Source organism: Nematolebias whitei, chromosome 18 (genome assembly GCF_014905685.2).
Source record: "Nematolebias whitei isolate Nwh7 chromosome 18, NemWhi1, whole genome shotgun sequence".
Classification (NCBI taxonomy): Eukaryota; Metazoa; Chordata; class Actinopteri; order Cyprinodontiformes; family Rivulidae; genus Nematolebias; species Nematolebias whitei.
The window spans coordinates 1,277,862-1,296,428 of record NC_056515.1 but is presented as its reverse complement, the minus strand read 5'-3'; the positions used below and the strand labels follow the sequence as shown (position 1 = coordinate 1,296,428).

The window sequence follows — 18,567 nt, the reverse complement described above, 5'->3', positions numbered from 1 at the left end:
TGTATGATAATCACTTTTTAAACGCATACATAGCTCCAGTAATGTGTGTTTATCCATTCTGAGTTCTTCCAGATCTTTGTTAAGCACATCTATTTTGCTATTCAGCGAATCAATTTCTGCATTTGCATTTTGCTGTGATTGAAACATCTGTTCAGAATGTTTTTTTGTGAGGACTTCGTGTTCACTTTTAAATTGAAGGAAGTGTTCTTCAATTTTCTGAACCACCTCTTTTTCACTGTCTAACCTTATTGCAAGGTAATCAGCTTTCTCAACAACTGCATAGAATGATTCTTTCAGCAAAATTGCAATTTTAGCCAGCTTTTCATAGTTTGACATTGAAATTTTTGTAGAGGTCACACTCTCTGCAACCTCCTTCAGATTGTCCACTAACTCTTTTGGGTTCATGCTGTCCGCCTGTTTTTGTCTATATAGATGTAAGGGTTCTGTCAGCAGCTTCAACGCATTCTCCAAGCAGTCCCTCATCTCATAAGGATCAAAGTCTTTTTCTAACACACCTGTCATGTTCATTCACTGTGTAGCACTTTATCTGTTTAAAACAGTTGCAAGCTTCAGATATTTTACAGGTAAATATTTGTATTCAGATGTCTTTGAGTTTTCACACTATTTTAAGCTCTGGGTTTACACAAAAGTACTGTTATAAGTCAACGTATTCAAATGTGGGCACCTTTCTGTAGGTTTTACCCCAGTTCATGAATATTTAAGTAAATGCTCTCTGGCAGTGTTACTTTTTATGTGCTTATTTCTTAACAGATACTAGATTACCAAGCTCTTTTTAGTGTATTTTACTCTAAAGCACTGAATTTTTATAAACCTGCAATTTTTCTAAAAAGTCTCACAGCAAATCAGTTTAAAGACACTTTTTAAACCGTTCTGTTCCAGAAATTTGCTATTTTAAACAGTTACTCATCAACCCAGGTGGGTGAAAAGAGAAAAGAAAATTGATGATGAGGAATAATCAGTCTTTCTTCAGAAAAACTGTACTCCTTTCTCCTGCCAATCTTCTATTTAAAATTAAATAGGAGATGTAATTGTTTAGGTGGTAAATAAAATCAAAAAAGTTTCTTTTTCCTGATAAGTTTACTCTTATCTAGTGATTTTGCAATTAAACGTGTATTATCTTTCAAGCAAATGAGTAACTGATCAACTCTGTGATTATCTGTTACTGTATCTTTTAAAAAGTTTCTAATTTTCCATTTTGTACCTCCTGTTTGAGGGATTCAGTGAATGAAAATGTCCTGGTAAATGCCTGTCTCGCATAAATACCTGAAATTACTTTTTAAATGCAAGATAACAGTGATTATTCAGCTTTGAGGAACGTTTATTAACTCAAAAATGCCTTACAGAAATAAAAAAAACGTTTAATTTCACTCAAAAACCTAAAACTGAAGTGAAACTGTGATCTCAAGTTCCTCCAGGAGGGGGCAGTGTTTAGCTTTCTACCATCAGGAGTCTATGACGACTTCCTGTGACGTTCGGTTGACATCCTGTTTTTAGCCGCTTAGCTTAAAGTTAGCTTCGGCTAAACTCGGTTAAAATCAACATTTCTGAACGGTTGAAGCGTAAACGTGGCGTTTCTTCAACAAGCATGACTTTTTTGCATGAAACATGAGTTTTCTGGGACATATGGCAGCTTTATTTTGTGATTTTAAGCATAGCAAAGCTCTCGGTTGCAACCGAGCTCTTTTCCGGCATGGAGGAAGTGACGTGACACGTCACTCATCCGGTCGTTAGCTGTTAGCTTAAAATTAGCATCGCTAGCGTTGTTCAAAAACATCATTTAATGACGGATTTTAAACTCAAACGCGGCGAAAATTCAACAATTAGACTTCGAAGAACTTAGCAGCTGATCAGAATACAGCTTTTAAGCGCTTTTCAGCTTTAAAAAGCAGATTTTATTCCCTATGAAAAACGAGTTTTCATTTCCGGGTCACTGATTGACACGTCACACAGCCAATGAGAACGTTACACACGGTCTTTTTCAACCAATCACGCAGCGTTTTCCCCAGCTAGCATGTTAGATTTATCTGAACAAGTCTGTCACTTTTCTGTCTTTTAAACTGTCAAAATGCACTTTTTCTGTTAAAAAATGTAACGAATCAATTCTGAGCTTAGCTGAGACTTCGTCCAGTCTTTAAAACGTTTCTCCATCTATTTAAAATACTCGTTCAAACTTATCAGAACCGAACCGGACCAAAACCGGGTCTTGCAGCAGAACCTCCGTCCTTTTAAACAGAATAAACGTTTTCCACAGCTCAAAGCCAGCTTAGTTACACACAACAGACGTACAATTTCAGCTTTCATAAAGACTCAATGACACTATTTCAGCTTTCAAAACATCACTAGCTGCAGTATTTCTGTGAGCTTTCTGAGCATCACAGCCCAACACGCTGCGCTCTGCTATTTTTCTTCATGCCAACACGTAAAATCAATCTTTACACGAATACACAGTCATTTATGAGCACGTTCCGGGCCACCAGATGTAGTACTAACGTACGGACGGGCCACCAGATGTAGTATGAACAGATGCTGAGATATATTCATACATTAAACGGGTTCTTCATTTTTCTGACTGTGTAGCATGCGTGCATTGAATTTAACAGAAATGTAACGAGAGACGTTATTTATCTTTGACCCATCAAAATGAATGCGGTCATTTATTTACAGAATCAAAGTTTAACATCAAACATTTACATTAATTTGGCAAAATATGAAAATAACAACAGCATAGTTTTACAGGAAGTGAGAACAATACGGCGATTGTTTTCACTTTTCAGCTAAAACGGCAGACATCAATTAATCAGTTTTACAACCAAGAAAACCATACGGCCATGATTTTCCGTTGCTTCACCACAGACATTAATGAAAATATCTGGATTAATTTTCTAGCAGAAAGGAGAGTTTAAAGATGGAAAATGGAGATTTATCTTACAGAGAGATGTGTGAGGGAATTTATCTGTAGTACCAGAACAACACGCTCTTTGGAAAATCAGCTTGGCCAACGGTACGCTTGGTCGAAATAGAACTTTTACCTTGCAGATGATAGAATCAGCGTCGGTGTAGAGTTCTCCTTTTGACTCTTTCAGCGTCTCCGGGAGGACAGCTAAGAACCTTAGGAGTCGTGTGAAATTATCCAAACAGAAGTTATAATTCCCACAATCGTCTCTTGGTTCAGCTTGCTCCTAATAGAAGCCTCCTGAATGCCTGCGTTTGCATCCAAGAACTCCCAAACTCTTTAACTCTCTTCAGAGAGTTAAACTCTGGAACTCTTCTCCAGGAAACTCTTTCAAGCTCTGAAAAACTCTCCTTAACTCTGAAAAACTCATCTCTTCTCAACTCTACTGTTGAACTGGGAAGTTGCCACATTTAAAATGGGCTCTACTTCCGGTTCATTTGAGAGCTTTCTGATTCGTGGATGGACCAGAACAGAGGTGTGGTTTGTGATGTAAGGTGTTATGGAAAGTCAAGGATTGTTTAAAAACAGACAGAAAGATTGTTGGAGAAAACCAGACTTTGTGGTGCCACTCCTCCTAGTATCTGCTGTGAAAGTTAAACATGACATTTCTTTTCAGTAAAATTTTTAGTTGACCGAACCTCGAACTTTAACACACTTACAAATTTGCTCATTGAAGACAGAAAAATCAAGAAATGCATATTACCCTGATTTCTTCTTTGAATGAGGAATAAAAATCATTACTACTGTTTAAGTAAATAAAAATGAGTAGTTCACTTCCACATGTAAACATTGTTTGAACTAACACAATTTGATTATCAAACATTTGTAAAATAGTAATGATCATAGAGAATTGTCTTTTCCACTTGATTAATTCAAGAAAGAAAGTCTCAGGATGGGTCAAACTGTATTTCTGGATTCAAATCAATGAAATGACAGTTTCTGTCCATCTGGTCAGTTTTGACATAGGCCTAGTCCACTACACATCTGATATCTCCCATCATCAGAAAACTGTATCCACTGCCATTAGGAATGCCCATCCCAGAGTTTAACTGGGACAAGAACATGGAGCCTCGTGAGTTTATAGAACAAAGTAAGGATGCTTGGTTGAAAATCACTGGTAGACATGCACAATCCGAACAACAAAAAACGTATTTTAGGAAGGCTGTACTTGATGGTTTGCCTAGTGACGTTGTAGATGACCTCGAAAAAAACGCTGACTTGCTTGCAGCTGATGCTGAGAGGTGGGAGAGACATGTGGTACATCGTCTTAAATATGCTAAAAAACAGAGAGAGAAGGAAGCAAATGAGTTACAAGACATGAAAAATCAGTTGGTTAAGCTTAAATTGAATGACGCCAGACATAAAATAAATGAGGAGAAAAAAGTGAAAGAGAAAAAACAAATGGCGGTTCAGGAGGGTGTCGAAACCTCCACACCAGGGGTAGTTGCTGTGCAACAGTGGTCTGAAACATCTGGTCTGCGGGCCAGAGGGGGACATCCAGCCAGGGGAGCTGGACGAGGGAGAAGGGGTGGCGGTGCGGCGCAGAGGGGTTGGGGACGTGGCGTCTCATGCTGGGGATGGCGGGGGGATGCTTGTTTCCTCTGTGGTCAGCAGGGGCACTGGGCTAGAGATTGCATGTACCTAGGCCCACCTCCCCACCAGCCAATGTGGGAACAACAGCCGTACCAGCAACCTATGAGAGGCCAAAAACAATACCAGCAGCAGGCAGAAGTGCCCCCTCAGATGCAAGGAGGGAGGGGCTCGCAAGAGCAATGACACGACCCACAGAAAATCCTATATGCTTGGGGAGGGGCGGACCCAATGCTCGATGTCGAAGTGAGAACTGACACATTGCCGTTTCTAGTCGACACTAGAGCGACATTTTCAACAATCAACCACACACCACCTGGCTGCCAGATGTCACAGCAGTCAGTAGAGGTTGTTGGATTTTCTGGGGTAAAACAGAGACTGCCTGTAACAGTTCCCCTTACTACTAAAGTGGGAACACAAACACTGGCCCATCCTTTTGTGATTGCAAAAAATGCACCAGCGAATCTCCTTGGGAGAGATCTTCTCATAAAGCTTGGAGCATCCATTCTTTGTGCACCTGATGGACTGATTGTCCGGCTCCCGGATGGAACCATCTTGAACTGTGGCCAGGTCACCATTTCCCACTCTCAATGTGTGATCCAACCCGTCAAAGACGAGTATGCTGACATTTATTGGGGGCTGATTGAACCTGAGATCCCTGGGGGAATGGGTGTTTTCTCTGCGTACCTGGCGTGGGAGCTGTGGTTCCGGACTCTTGAGCCATACACGCCGATCTCAGATCCCTTACATGTAACCCTCTGTTATGACAGAAAAGGTGACGAGGTTTTTCAGGATCACTTTGCAGAGCAACTACAAGGGAAAATCTGGTCAATTAAAACGGGTAACATTTATGCGGGAAAACAAGGGGTGGCAGCTATTGTAAACTTAACTCTAGACCAAGAAGCTTGGTATATGATGAGCACAGAAGCAGTGCCTCACATATCACTGGGCTTAAATCCAAAATATCAAGCTAAAGATTTGGGTCCAATGGTAAAAATGGTTTCAGAAGCAAGAGACTGGGTAAAAACAGCTGTACCACATGTCTGGTTCTCGCCTAGCTGTAAGTGTTATTAAGTGGATTCTGAAGCAAATGATGTAGCTTTATTACAACACGATGTCCTCCCCATGGAGCATGGACATGAACAGACTGACCACCTGCTCGCGTGTCAGTTGATGGATAGAATGCCTGAATCTTTATGGTCTGCAGGACCCACGGATGTGGGACTGACAAACTGCACTCCCGTATCATTTCAGGTCCAAAACACATGTCCCATTTGGCTAAAACAATATCCACACAAACCCGTAGCTGAAGAGGGAATTTCTGAAACTATAAAGGGGTTAAAACAAAGTGGGGTCTTGGAACCCTCATACTCTGATTGGAACACACCAATTTTACCTGTACAAAAGCCAGGTACAGGCAAATTTCGTATGGCACATGATTTGAGAGCCATAAATAAACTACTGGTCACGCCCACCGTGCCAGTACCGAATCCCTATGTGGCCTTAAGTAACCTGACCCCAGAACATGAATGGTTCAGCTGCCTGGATCTCGCGAACGCCTTCTTCTGCCTTCCCCTCGCCGAAGAATGTAGAGACATATTTTCATTCATATATCGTGGAGAAAAGTTGCGATATACGAGACTGCCGCAAGGGTTTGCGCTCTCACCGGGGATTTTCAATCAAGTGTTAAAACAAGCTCTGGGCAATATAGAACTGCCACAGGACACGGTGCTTGTCCAGTATGTTGATGATTTGTTAATCGCAAGTCATACTGCACAAGACTCGTTACAAGCCACCGAAGCCGTGTTGCGACAGCTACATGCCTCCGGGTTTAAAGTAAGTAAAAATAAACTCCAAGTGACGCGAAAACAAATATCTTTCCTAGGGAGAATTATCTCTCAGAAGGGAGCAGGCCTTTCTTATTCACACCGCGACACCATCCTACATCATCCAAAACCGCGGACAGTGAAAGAAATGCTGTCATTTTTGGGCCTGACAGGTTACAGCAGAAATTACATCCCAAACTACACTGGCCTAACACAAACTTTGCGCGCCTTGGTCAAACAAAAAGGAATGAGAAACCTCACAGCTCCATTGGACTCGACTGAGGAGGCTGAAAGAACATTTATTGACATAAAACAACATCTCAGCAGAGCAGCCGAGTTAGTTCTCGCTGACTACGGAAAACCCTTCTATTTGGATGTTTCTGAAACAGGAGGAGTGATAAATGGTGTCTTGTTTCAGAAACATGAGGGGGGTAGGACAACATTAATGTATGTTAGCGTTATGCTAGACAACACAGAAAAAAGACATCTGCCGTGCACACAACATGCAGCAGGTCTGGCCAAACTGATTCAGAAAACAGCTCATCTGGTGATGGGACATTCTCAACATGTGTTGACCTCACACAGTGTAGTTGCATATGTTAACTCACAAAACTTCACTATGTCACCATTAAGACAACAGCGTATAAACAAAATCTTGGAAGCACCAAACTTGTTGTTTACTCATGAAGGGGTTAACATGGCAGACAGAGTAGGCACTGGGGAACCACATGCATGCCAAAAGAGGGTGGAGAGAGATGAGAAGGTTAGACCAGACCTAGAAGCTGCACCTCTGGAGGGGGGACATGTTCTATTCAGTGATGGTAGTTGTTTCTGTCAAGAGGATGGACAGCTCAGTGCTGGCTACGCGGTGGTACATCAAACAGACCAGGGGTATGAGACAATAGTTCAGGAGAGACTGCAGGGAGCTCAGTCAGCACAGAGGGCTGAGGTAAGGGCCCTAATCGCAGCCCTACAGTGGGCTGAAGGAAGAAAAGTCACCATTTTCATTGACTCAGCTTATGCTTTTGGAGCAGCGCACGTGGAGCTGGCTCAGTGGATGAGAGGAGGTTTTTTAACAGCAAATGGAAAGTCAATTAAACATGAAAAAGACATGAAAGAACTAGCAACAGCATTGATGTTACCTGCAAAGGTAGCCATCGTAAAGTGTAAAGGACATGACACAGAAACATCAAGCACGGCCAGAGGAAACTCTCAGGCCGACCAGGAGACCAAGAGGGCGTCGGGCTACATCACTGGGAGTCAGATGATGCTTGTTACAGCGGAAGAGGAATGTGGAATGAGATGGGATGCTGAAACGGTAGCCTGTTGTCAACAAGGAGCAGCTCCATAGGAGAAATCAGTGTGGATTGAATATGGTGCTGAACAAAAGGAAGATGGACTCTGGACAGGACCAGGAAACAGCGGATGGGTCCTACCATTGACTTTAAAGAGGAGTTTTTGAAGAAGCACATGGTTTGGCTCATGTGGGGGTACACCAGATGGGAAAAAATGTACTTAATTGGTGGCACCCTCACATGAAATCTATGATTAAAGCATTTGTGAAAAGCTGCACTGTGTGTAATTTGTATAACTCTAAACCAACCATTAAGACACGTGAGCAAGGGAAATTTCCAATAAACATGACACCGGGTCGGGAGATAATTATTGATTACACAGATATGATTCAAGCGATACGAGGATTCAAATATCTGTTGGTTTGCGTGGATGCCTTCACGGGGTGGCCAGAAGCTTGGCCTGTGAAAAAAGAGGACAGTCAAACAGTCGTTAAGTGCTTGATATAAGTGCTTGATAAACCATTATATACCGAGACACGGGTTTCCAACTAAAATAAGGTTGGATAATGGAACACATTTTAAAAACTCAGATCTTCAGAAGGTTGAAAAAGCATTAGGATTGAAGCATGCTTTTGGGACAGTTTACCACCCTCAATCTCAGGGTAAGGTTGAAAGATTAAACAGAAACCTCAAACAAAAAATATCAAAGATCTGTGCACAGACTCATTCCAATTGGCTTGACTCATTGCCTATAGCACTCATGGGCATTAGAGCATCAATTAATAGGGGTACAGGTTTCACCCCTTATGAATTAACAACAGGAAGGTTTTTCCCTGGGCCTCAGCAAAATCTCGAGTGGCCCTCGGAACAGGTAATGAACATGTCACACGAGATGTATTATAACACACTCAGAGCTTTGTTGTCCAACTTTGCTCAACAGATTCCAGATTCTAGTACTCCTCAGGAGGAGGAGCCGGCGAGTCTCACTTCAAACTGGGTCCTGCTGAGAGTGGTGAAACGTAAGTGGACGGAACCAAGGTGGACGGGGCCGTACGAAATCAAAGACCGTACCTCACACGCAGTACGTCTGAAAGGAAAAGGCTCCACGTGGTTTCATCTCAGTCAATGTGCACCTGCTGAAGAACCCCACCGCTCGCTGAAAGAAGTTGAAGCAGACCTGCTGGAATTGTAGGAGTAGAGATCCCCACGGCATCTGGAGGAGGTGATCTGAACTTTGTGGGAGTTCATTCTTTGCCCCTTGTTGAAAAAGGCAGCAGCAAAATTTGGAGAAGGAGTCTCCGCTCTGCCTAAGTCGGTCAGACAGGTGGAACGGGGAAGGAAAGAAGATTCCCAGCCCTGACCGTGAAGAAACAAAGACGCGACACACTGATATAGGTTTGACCCATCTGCACACACAGTCATTTAGAACGTCTGCTCAGACTGATAAAGTTTCTGAGGACTTTACATGAAGACATCTCCGCGGGCCGAATCCCGCTGAGCACCAAAAGGACCCTTGTGGACAAACAAGGACTCCCACCGCAAGCTCAAGCACAGAAAACCTGCTAGCTAGGAGTGTTTAATGAGTGTTTATCTTTTCTTTCAGTCATTCTGAGGAAACAAACCAGAGCTTTTAAAAGGGTTGGTGAATTCAATTGAGAATTCTAAATATTCAAAATTTTACTTTATTCAATTGAACAACACAATCATTCTAAAATTCTTCGAGGTATTTTAAAGAGAGGTCAATCTTTTGGTATTTCTCAATTTTCAGGGGTCAATTTTGGCTATTTTTGAGTGTTTTATGTGTTGCTTTATAACTAGTGGTTTAATCGTTTACTCATTTTGAATTTAATCTTCCAGTAGTTTGGTAGTATTTTAATTAACTTCTAAGGTTTACTCATTTGGTATTTTTAGTGTAACACCATGGGTCTGTTCCAGAACCCCTGGAGGATTACAATAATGTTGGGGGTGGGGACAGTGTTACTCACTTCCATAATTTTTCTGTGTGAATATTACTGTGTAATTCCAGGTCACTCCCGCTGCCAACATCAACAACCAAGGGTCAAACGCAGCGACCCTAAACTCATGGCCTGGTCTCAAGTGAATGAGGTGGATCATCTGGCGTTGAATCTCTCTCATAGTTTTCAAATGAACAGCTGGTACCGTTATGCTCAGTTTTTGGCCAGAAGCCGTCACAACGCTGAATGTTATGTGTGTACCAAAATCCCAGTTTCAGCCTCACATCTGACCTTACGTGTTAAACCCATCGAACGCAGATTGTCTTTCTGCTTTCTGCAATACAGTTCAAGAGGTTATGTGAAAGATCCACATCGTTGTAAAACTCGCAGGTACTCCCTGATACAATCATCTCAGGTAGTGGTGTTGAGTCAATTTGTAGAATGGACCCCAGAAGAACAATTTCCTATTTGTGTCTACCGCCACCTGTAGGACGCTTCTCAGAAGGCAGTGGGCACACTGCCTCCTGACAAGTGTCAAGCTGTATATCATTCTAGGAATCATCATGTTGGGTAATGACAGTAATGGAACGTATCCTGTCGAGGATCTAGCCTGGCTGTGTGGCCATGCTGTACTGCTGACATTACCAGCCAACTGGACAGGACTGTGTGCACCGGTTGCCGTGACAGATGACTCATTCATGGCTTCCTTAAGCAATGGCTCTCATTATGTAAGACACAGAAGAGCTATTGACATCAAACCTCATGATTCTCTGTGGGGCACAGATGTGCCCCAGAAGTTTAAGCACTGGACAACTGGTGAAAAGGTCATGCTTTCACTGTTCCCTTGGGTTGGTGTGGGTTCACTTCTCTTAAGGGTAGAAACTTTAGACTATCGCTTTGGAATCTTCCTAAATGCTACTGTTAGAGCTTTAGAGGGCGTCTCTGCTGAATTGACTGCCCTGCGTATTATGGTTTTGCAGCATAGATTGATTTTGGATTTGTTAACAGCATCTCAGGGTGGGATTTGCTCGATTATTGGCAAAGACACCTGTTGCACCTATGTCCCAGATGAGACCGGACACGACCCCCAGGCCAGGGTGACCAACGCCTTGAACCAACTTAATGCGCTGTAGAAGGCTAAGAGTGAGGATCCTTCTCCAGGATCGTGGAAGTTTCTGTCTTGGTTCACAAGCGGTTCTTGGAGTCAGATTGTGCTAAAGATTTTGGCCCCTGTGACTGCTATTCTTATTATTTTTTGTGTTTTGATGATTGTTATTATACCTTGTACTAGAATGATCGTTCGTAGAATGATTCAGGTTGAGACTGAAACCGCTAATGTTATGACGCTTGTAATGAGGATAATATGCGTCTGATATTATCCATAATTTAAACGGATTCTTTCATTTTTCTGGACTAGGTCATATCGTGCTTTGTGGAGTAAATGTGGACAGAGACGTGTTTAAATTTCTGACTCACCAACAACAGTGGGTCGTTTATTTTAAACAATTTAAAAACACATCACACATTTACATTAATTGGCAGATTGATTACAATTAACACAGCTTAATTAATGAGCTTTACAATGAGAAATCATACGGCCATGATTTCTCACTTGCAACTGAAATACAACAGACATTTCTGAAAATATCTGGATTAATTACTGGCAGATAGAAGAGTTTTAAAGATGGAGAAATGAAGTTTAAATGGAGAAAATGGATGAGGAAAAAGTGTCTGTTTAACCAGAACAGCACGCTCCTTTAGACGCAGCTTAAACCACGGTACACTCGCAGTTGAAGATCGACTCTTTTACCTTTGCAGACGATAGTTTCAGCTTCGGCGTAGAGTTCCCTTTCAACGCTTTTCAGCGTCTCCGTAAGAACAGCTGTGACCTCAGGAGTCGTGAGATCATCACAGAACAAACTTCCTCATTGTTCAGAGCGTTCGTCGGTTAGAGCCACAGCGAGACGTCGTGGCATCGACGGACTCTTGTCACTCCATTAGAAATTGCTCGGAACTTCTGTTCCTCTGAACTTCTCTCGTTCAGGAACTTCTCGTTCGAGGTTCTCCCTGGAACTCTGGTTCTCTCTGGAACTCTTGTTCTCCTTGGAACTAGGAAGTGTCGACCCTTTTAAAGAGGTCACTTCCGGTTCCTTCTGGGAACTTCCTGATTGGTTGAATGAACCAACCGGGGTGTGGTTTTAGTGACGTCAGAGGGTCACTACATGTCAAGGAGACAGAGTAGATGTTTTAAGAACAGATAGAAAGATGTTTTGAAGAAACAGAGACATTTAGGAGCCAGTCTCCTTCTATCTATCTGAGAGTTAAACATGACATTTCGTTCCGATAAACATGTTTTTGACCGTTCTCTGACTTTTGACCGACATCACTCCTTCTCATTTCAGACAGAAGATCAAAAAATGAATAATTACTCTGTAACAGACATTAACTTGATTTCTACTTTGAATGAGGATTAAAAATCATTAATACTGTTTCACAGTTGATTTAAAATAAGTAGTTCACTTCAACATTTAAAAATGATTTGAACTAAACACACTTTGATTATCAAGATATTGTAAAATAGTAATGATAATAAAAAAGAGAGTGTTCTTTCAATTGATTAGTGCAGGACACACTTAGAAAGTCTCTGGATGAGCTTAATTTGTGTTTCTGGACTCAAATCAATGAAATAACAGTTCCTGTCCCAGGAAGGCCCTCAGGGTCAGGTTTTGACCTGAGGCTTAGTTCACTACACGCTGATGCAGAACTCAGGTGACCCCTCCGCAGAGGATCAGAGCCACCTGGAGTGGGCAGAATCAAAATATCTGTAAAATCAAATCATACGTGGTATGGTCTCCCATAAATATGGGGCGACCAAAAGAGGGTGTGTTGGATTTGATATCTTTTATATCTTTTGACAAGCCTTGACATTTCTTTGATGATGTGAAATAATGCATTTTCTACAAGGTATGTGCGTGTATAATCATATACTAATTGCTCCATGTTATATATAATCTTACAAGTGCTAAGTATAATCATACACTAATTACTTCATGTTATATATAATCTTACAAGTGCTAAGTATAATCATACAAGTTCACATTTGATATAACTCTGAGGGAAACAGAGACAGGTAAGATATTTATTCGTGCAGCAGGAAACGATCCTTCTTTGTTCATCTGAGCAGAGCAGCTGAGAGTGAGGGCCCAGCAATGTGACACACGGCGTACACATTGATTAAACATAAATAATGCTAAAACAAAACATTCATATACTTTATACTTAACACAGATTGAGTATTTATGCTCTCACATTAATAATAGTTCAGACACACAGAAAACGTGTTTTAAAGCTTTACACAGATGAGAGCCAGAGTAAGTGTCCTGCGTTACAAAACAAAGTTCGTAAATCAACCCTTATCAGTAGAAGAATGGGCGAGGCCGTCTGGGGCTTTCGGAGTAACCCTGGAGATAAAATCTGCTCCTGAGTGGCTGAACAGGGTGTCACTCGGACTATCAAGAGATTTTCACATCAAATCACAAGTCTGTCTGAACCCGAAAGGGCGGGACATGACAAACCTATAAATCTCGCTCAGACACAGAGTTTGGTTGAACAAACAGGAGGCTGATTGACCAGGCAAGGTTCGCTCTGACTTGTTCCTCAGACTACACTCTGATTACATGTAATATCTGCATACATTAACTTTGTCTCAATTAAATCTTTTATACTAAGGTGAAGTGCTCCTGAAATTCTGTGCTCGGGTCATTTGAACACCCCAAAATCCTTCATTATGTACCACAGCGCTTTAAGGTTGCTGTAATTAAACCTTTACTTAAGAAGTCTGACCTTGATTCAGATATTCTGGCCAACTATAGACCTATATCTAATCTAACTTTCATCTCAAAAATTCTAGAGAAAATAATTGCAGGTCAGTTGCATGAACATCTACAAAGAAATAATCTGTTTGAAGAGTTTCAGTCAGGGTTTAGAGCTCATCATAGCACAGAAACAGCACTAGTAAAAGTCACTAATGATATTCTCACGGCCTCAGACAATGGACTTGTGTCTATACTGGTCCTGTTAGACCTCAGTGCTGCATTTGATACAGCTGATCACAATATTTTACTACAGAGGCTTGAATATGATATTGGGATTACAGGAACAGCTCTAAAGTGGTTTAAATCATATCTATCTGATAGATTCCAGTTTGTAAATGTAAATAATAAATATTCTTCATACACCAAAGTTAGTCATGGAGTTCCTCAGGGCTCAGTGCTTGGGCCAATACTCTTTACTTTATATATGCTTCCATTAGGTAAAGTTATTAAACAGCATGGGATAAATTTTCATTGTTATGTTGATGACACACAATTATATTTGTCCATTAAACCCAATGAATCCAATCAGCTACTGAGACTACAAGCATGTCTTAAAGACCTAAAAACCTGGATGACCCTTAATTTTCTCCTGTTGAACACAGACAAAACTGAGGTTGTGGTTTTTGGACCTGAGCACCATAGGAATTAATTTTTCAGTCTTTCTCCCTCCTTAGATGACATTAATCTGTCATCCAGCTCTAATGTTAAAAATCTTGGTGTTATTTTTGATCAGGACATATCTTTTATCCCCAACATTAAAAACGTTACTAGAACCACCTTCTTCCACCTGCGTAATATCACTAACATTAGAAACATCTTATCTAAAAATGATGCAGAAAAACTGGTCCATGCATTTGTCACGTCTAGACTGGACTATTGCAATGGTTTATTATCTGGGTGTCCAAATACTTCTTTAAAACGTCTTCAGTTGATCCAAAATGCTGCTGCCAGAGTCTTAACTGGAGTTACTGGGAGAGATCATATTTCTCCAGTTTTAGTTTCTCTCCATTGGCTCCCTGTCAAATCCAGAATTGAATTCAAAATCTTACTTCTAATCTACAAATCTCTCAATGGCCTGGCTCCATCTTATATTACAGATCTTATTGTTCTATATTTTCCTAACAAAGCACTTCGCTCCCAGACTGCAGGTGTACTTGTGGTTCCTAGAATTTACAAAAACAGAATGGGAGGCAGATCTTTCAGTTATCAGGCTCCTCTCTTGTGGAACCAACTTCCAATCTCTGTCCGTGAGGCTGACACATTATTCAGTTTTAAAATTAGGCTTAAGACTTTCCCTTTTGCTAAATCCTATAGTTAGGGTCGGCTTGGGTTTCCTGAGCTGTCCCTTAGTTATGCTGCTATAGGCTTAGACTGCTGGAGGACAAAATGACCACAATTTTCACTCTGCTACTGTCTTTACTTACTCTGCTCAACCTGTTTTGTATTTGTAATTATTTTTTCTATCCTTAACATGTGGGTTTTTTTGTCTTTCAGGTACATTTGGACCTACCATACTGTGTTTGTCTGTCTCTCCTTCCTGTCCTCTCAACCAGCCTGTCAAAGTAGATGGCCGCTTGTCCTGAGCCTGTTTCTGCTGGAGGTTTCTTCCTTTTAAAAGGGAGTTTTTCCTTTCCACTGTTGCCACTGTGCTTGCTCAGGATGGGAGACTGCAACCAAGCCAAGATTCAACTTGTCTGCTGGATTCCTTAGATAGAGAAATTTACTAATTGGCGCTTATGTGTTTGAATGTTCCTGTAAAGTGCCCTGAGACAACTTTGTTGTGATTTGGCGCTATATATCAATCAACCTTTATTTATACAGGTAAATCCCATTGAGCCTCGAGGACTCATTTACAAGAGAGACCTGATATATATAATAAATAATAATAAATAATAATATATAAATAAACTGAATTGAACCTAAAGCTCATGATCATAAATGAGGGTAGGAACGTAGACTGATCGGTAAATCGAAAGCTTTGCCTTTTGACTCGGCTCTCTCTTCAACACGACAGACCGGTACAGTGCCCACTTCACTACAGATGCCGCACCTATCAATCTCCTGCTCTGTTTTTCCCTCATACGTGAACAAGACCCCAAGATATTTAAACTCCTCCACTTGGGGCAGGACCTCCTCCCCGACCCGGAAAAGGCACTCTACCCTTTTCCAGCTCAAGACCATGGCCTTGGATTTGCAGGCACTGATCCTCATCCCGGTCGCTTCACACTCTGCTGTGAACTGCTCCAGCGAAAGCTATAGATCACGACCTGATGAAACCAATAGGACCACATCATCTGTAAAAAACGTTGTTTACTGAGAAACACTGCCGGTGCCAGTTCTCTTATTTACTGTGTTATTCTTTCCCGAGTGAGGTAGGCACAAGACATGTGCCACGCCCTCACCGCAACCTCTCCTCCAACGTGTCTCAAAACTAATCCTATGGCTCATGTATTACCCGCAACCGTTTCCTAGGACAGTTTTAGTTTTAAGGCTGTGTTGAGATGATTCACCCAGACTGTTAACTACCTCCGATCCTTGCACCACACCCAAAGTTTCACCTCGTGCCTCGCCCGACCTAGCAGCCGGAGTGGGGACATTTAGCAGACGAGGGAGCGCAAGTTAACGGTAGCTCATCTCCTGATTTAGCGTTGCAATTGTTTTTTTTTTTTCTTTTTTCTTTTTGTGAGCTCAGTTTAAGTGTAGAAACATTGTGAAGTGTTTCAATGAACTTATCATCATCGCTCAATTTATTTATTTTTTTAACGAAAGAGAAGAAAGAAGAATAAATAAATAATAAAAGAGAAGAAGATAAGACGAGAGACCACCATGACAAAACAACATGCACAGCACAATGCCACCCACAATATCACCATGAAACATTCGACATCGCACAAGGAATCATCTAGCTTCCACCACTACCCAACCTAGCGTGCATCTGTCAAAGCACCTGAATCCAAACACCCGCGCAAGCACGCCCGCCACCACCAGATTTCTCCAAAAGAATGCCCAATAGTGGACGCGGGGGCCCACAGACCCGCCCCCCCCAGGACACAATGGCAACATAGGGAGGACCGGAGCCACAGACACACAGCGGCCCACAGGCCCGGAGCCCCAAGAGTCTCCCAACAGGGAGAACCGCACCCCCCCAGAGAGGAGCAGAGGAAAGAACCGGGTGACCCCAGCCACCACAATGCAGAGCCTCCAGGAAGCTGCAGCGACGAGCCCACAGGCCCGGCCAGCGACCCATGCCCCCCCCAAGTAGATCCGGCCATGGACACCGAGCCCCAAGCCCCGAGGCCATACCACCCCCAGCAGAGCCCCGACAGAGCCAGGGCACCCAGGCCCCGCCAGGCAGCAACCAGGGCGGACCGACGTGCACCCCACCACCCAGCCCAGACACCGAGAGCCACCAATGCACCGGCGGCAAGGGGGTCCCCCGCCAAAGGGGGGCACGACCGGGGGGAGTGGGCCCCACACCAAACGTGGGGCCCAAATTGATCCAAGAGAGGGGGGACCACCAAAAACCCAACCTGAGCAACCAACAGGCACACACAGATAGCCCGACAGAATCTCTGTCGGGCCGACCGCATGCACCATCTACCTGACAGCGACCACAGGCTGGCCCCAGCCCAAGGGGCAGAGCAGCAGGGAGCCGCAGCTGAGGAGGGCCGGCTCTCACATCAAGAGCTCCGCACCATAGGCCCGGAGATGCCCCAGCACGCCACCCATGCACCCCCCCACACACACAGCACCCCCACCGCAAATGCCACACAGGAAGACCAGCCAGTGCCCGGATGGGGCGAAGCCACACCCCCAACCGCCGCCCTACACCACCAATGACCACACGTACACTACCATAGCCGACCCCCCGCCGAAAGCCGGCAGCCACCCCGGTCAAAGTGCCGGCCATCGCAACCAGGAACCTAGATTAAAAGAATCGGAACAGCCCAGGAGGAACCGAAGCACCGGCCCCAACACTGACCGCCCCCAAGGCCCAAAGCCCACCCACAGCCCAGACCCCAACAATGCGCCCCCCCTCCATCCCCGACCCCTAGTGTCACACGGAGAAAGGAGGTGTTTGTGAAAGGGGAAAAAAAATAAAAAAATAAAAAAATAAATCTATATATGCATAAATAAATTATGAACAGACCCACTTCCTCCTTCTCCCACTCGAATATGGTGTTGATGCATGTTGTTATACAGTGCGTTTAAAATGGGGGGATGAGGTGGCGACCGGCACAGACCCACCTCTTGCCCAGAGAGCAGGTGGCGCCCGTTCACCCCTCATCTCCGCCCAGAACCCTAAATGTCTACATGCTACATATGAGAGTGGGCACAGGTCCGGGGAGGTGGAAATGGTAGTACATCCCACCACCTAAGTGCGATCATGTGCCCACTCCAGATTCTATATATGCATGTGTCGTGAGAGTGTTATAAGTGAGTGTCTAGGTTGTATATTAAAATTAGGGCCCAGGACCCCACCAGCCACGGAGATGGATGATTCTCCCCGTAGCTCAGTAGTGCACCTGAACCCCAAAACCCTGTTTGAGTGGTGGTGTGGGGGAGTGGGCGGAGGAGGATGTTGGGATGGGGAGGTGAACTGAGGTGGCAATGCCCCCCCAGGGGACCAGCTCCCCCACTGACCCCAATAGGCACCCCCACTCTCCGAGATCCACCAGGGGACAGAGGCTCTAACAGAGATACCTAGGAGGAGGTGGCAGCCGCACCACCAGGGATCAAGGCCACGGACCGGCACATAGCCCCCGAGGACCAACCAGAACCAGGGCCAGCAACCCAGACCCATCCCGAAACCGTCCAGACGCCCCAACCCGATTCCCAGCCCAACACCCAGCCCCCCAACCAGAGAGGCCACCAAACCCCAACTGGGACAATCAGCCAGGAGTGCCCAAACAGTCAGAGATAGAGCACCACAGCGACCAAGAGCGTCCCCCCACCCCAAAAAAGCAAAAGACCAGTCCACCCATAACAACACCCACAGCGAGAGCGCCCCATGCAAGTGAGGGCACACACCCAACGAGCCCAGACTCCCCC

The 18,567-nt window shown here is 43.7% G+C and overlaps 1 protein-coding gene across 1 annotated transcript in view; it reads left to right on the top strand.

Annotated features, from left to right (window-relative positions):
* The window catches only part of LOC119424996 (endophilin-B2-like), an 87,974-nt gene that overhangs the window by 43,854 nt on the left and 25,553 nt on the right, over positions 1-18,567 (top strand). The window contains exon 12 of the mRNA XM_037692519.1: positions 8,626-8,704. Within this exon, the coding sequence (XP_037548447.1) occupies positions 8,626-8,704 (79 nt within the window). The remainder of the gene's footprint in view (positions 1-8,625; positions 8,705-18,567) is intronic.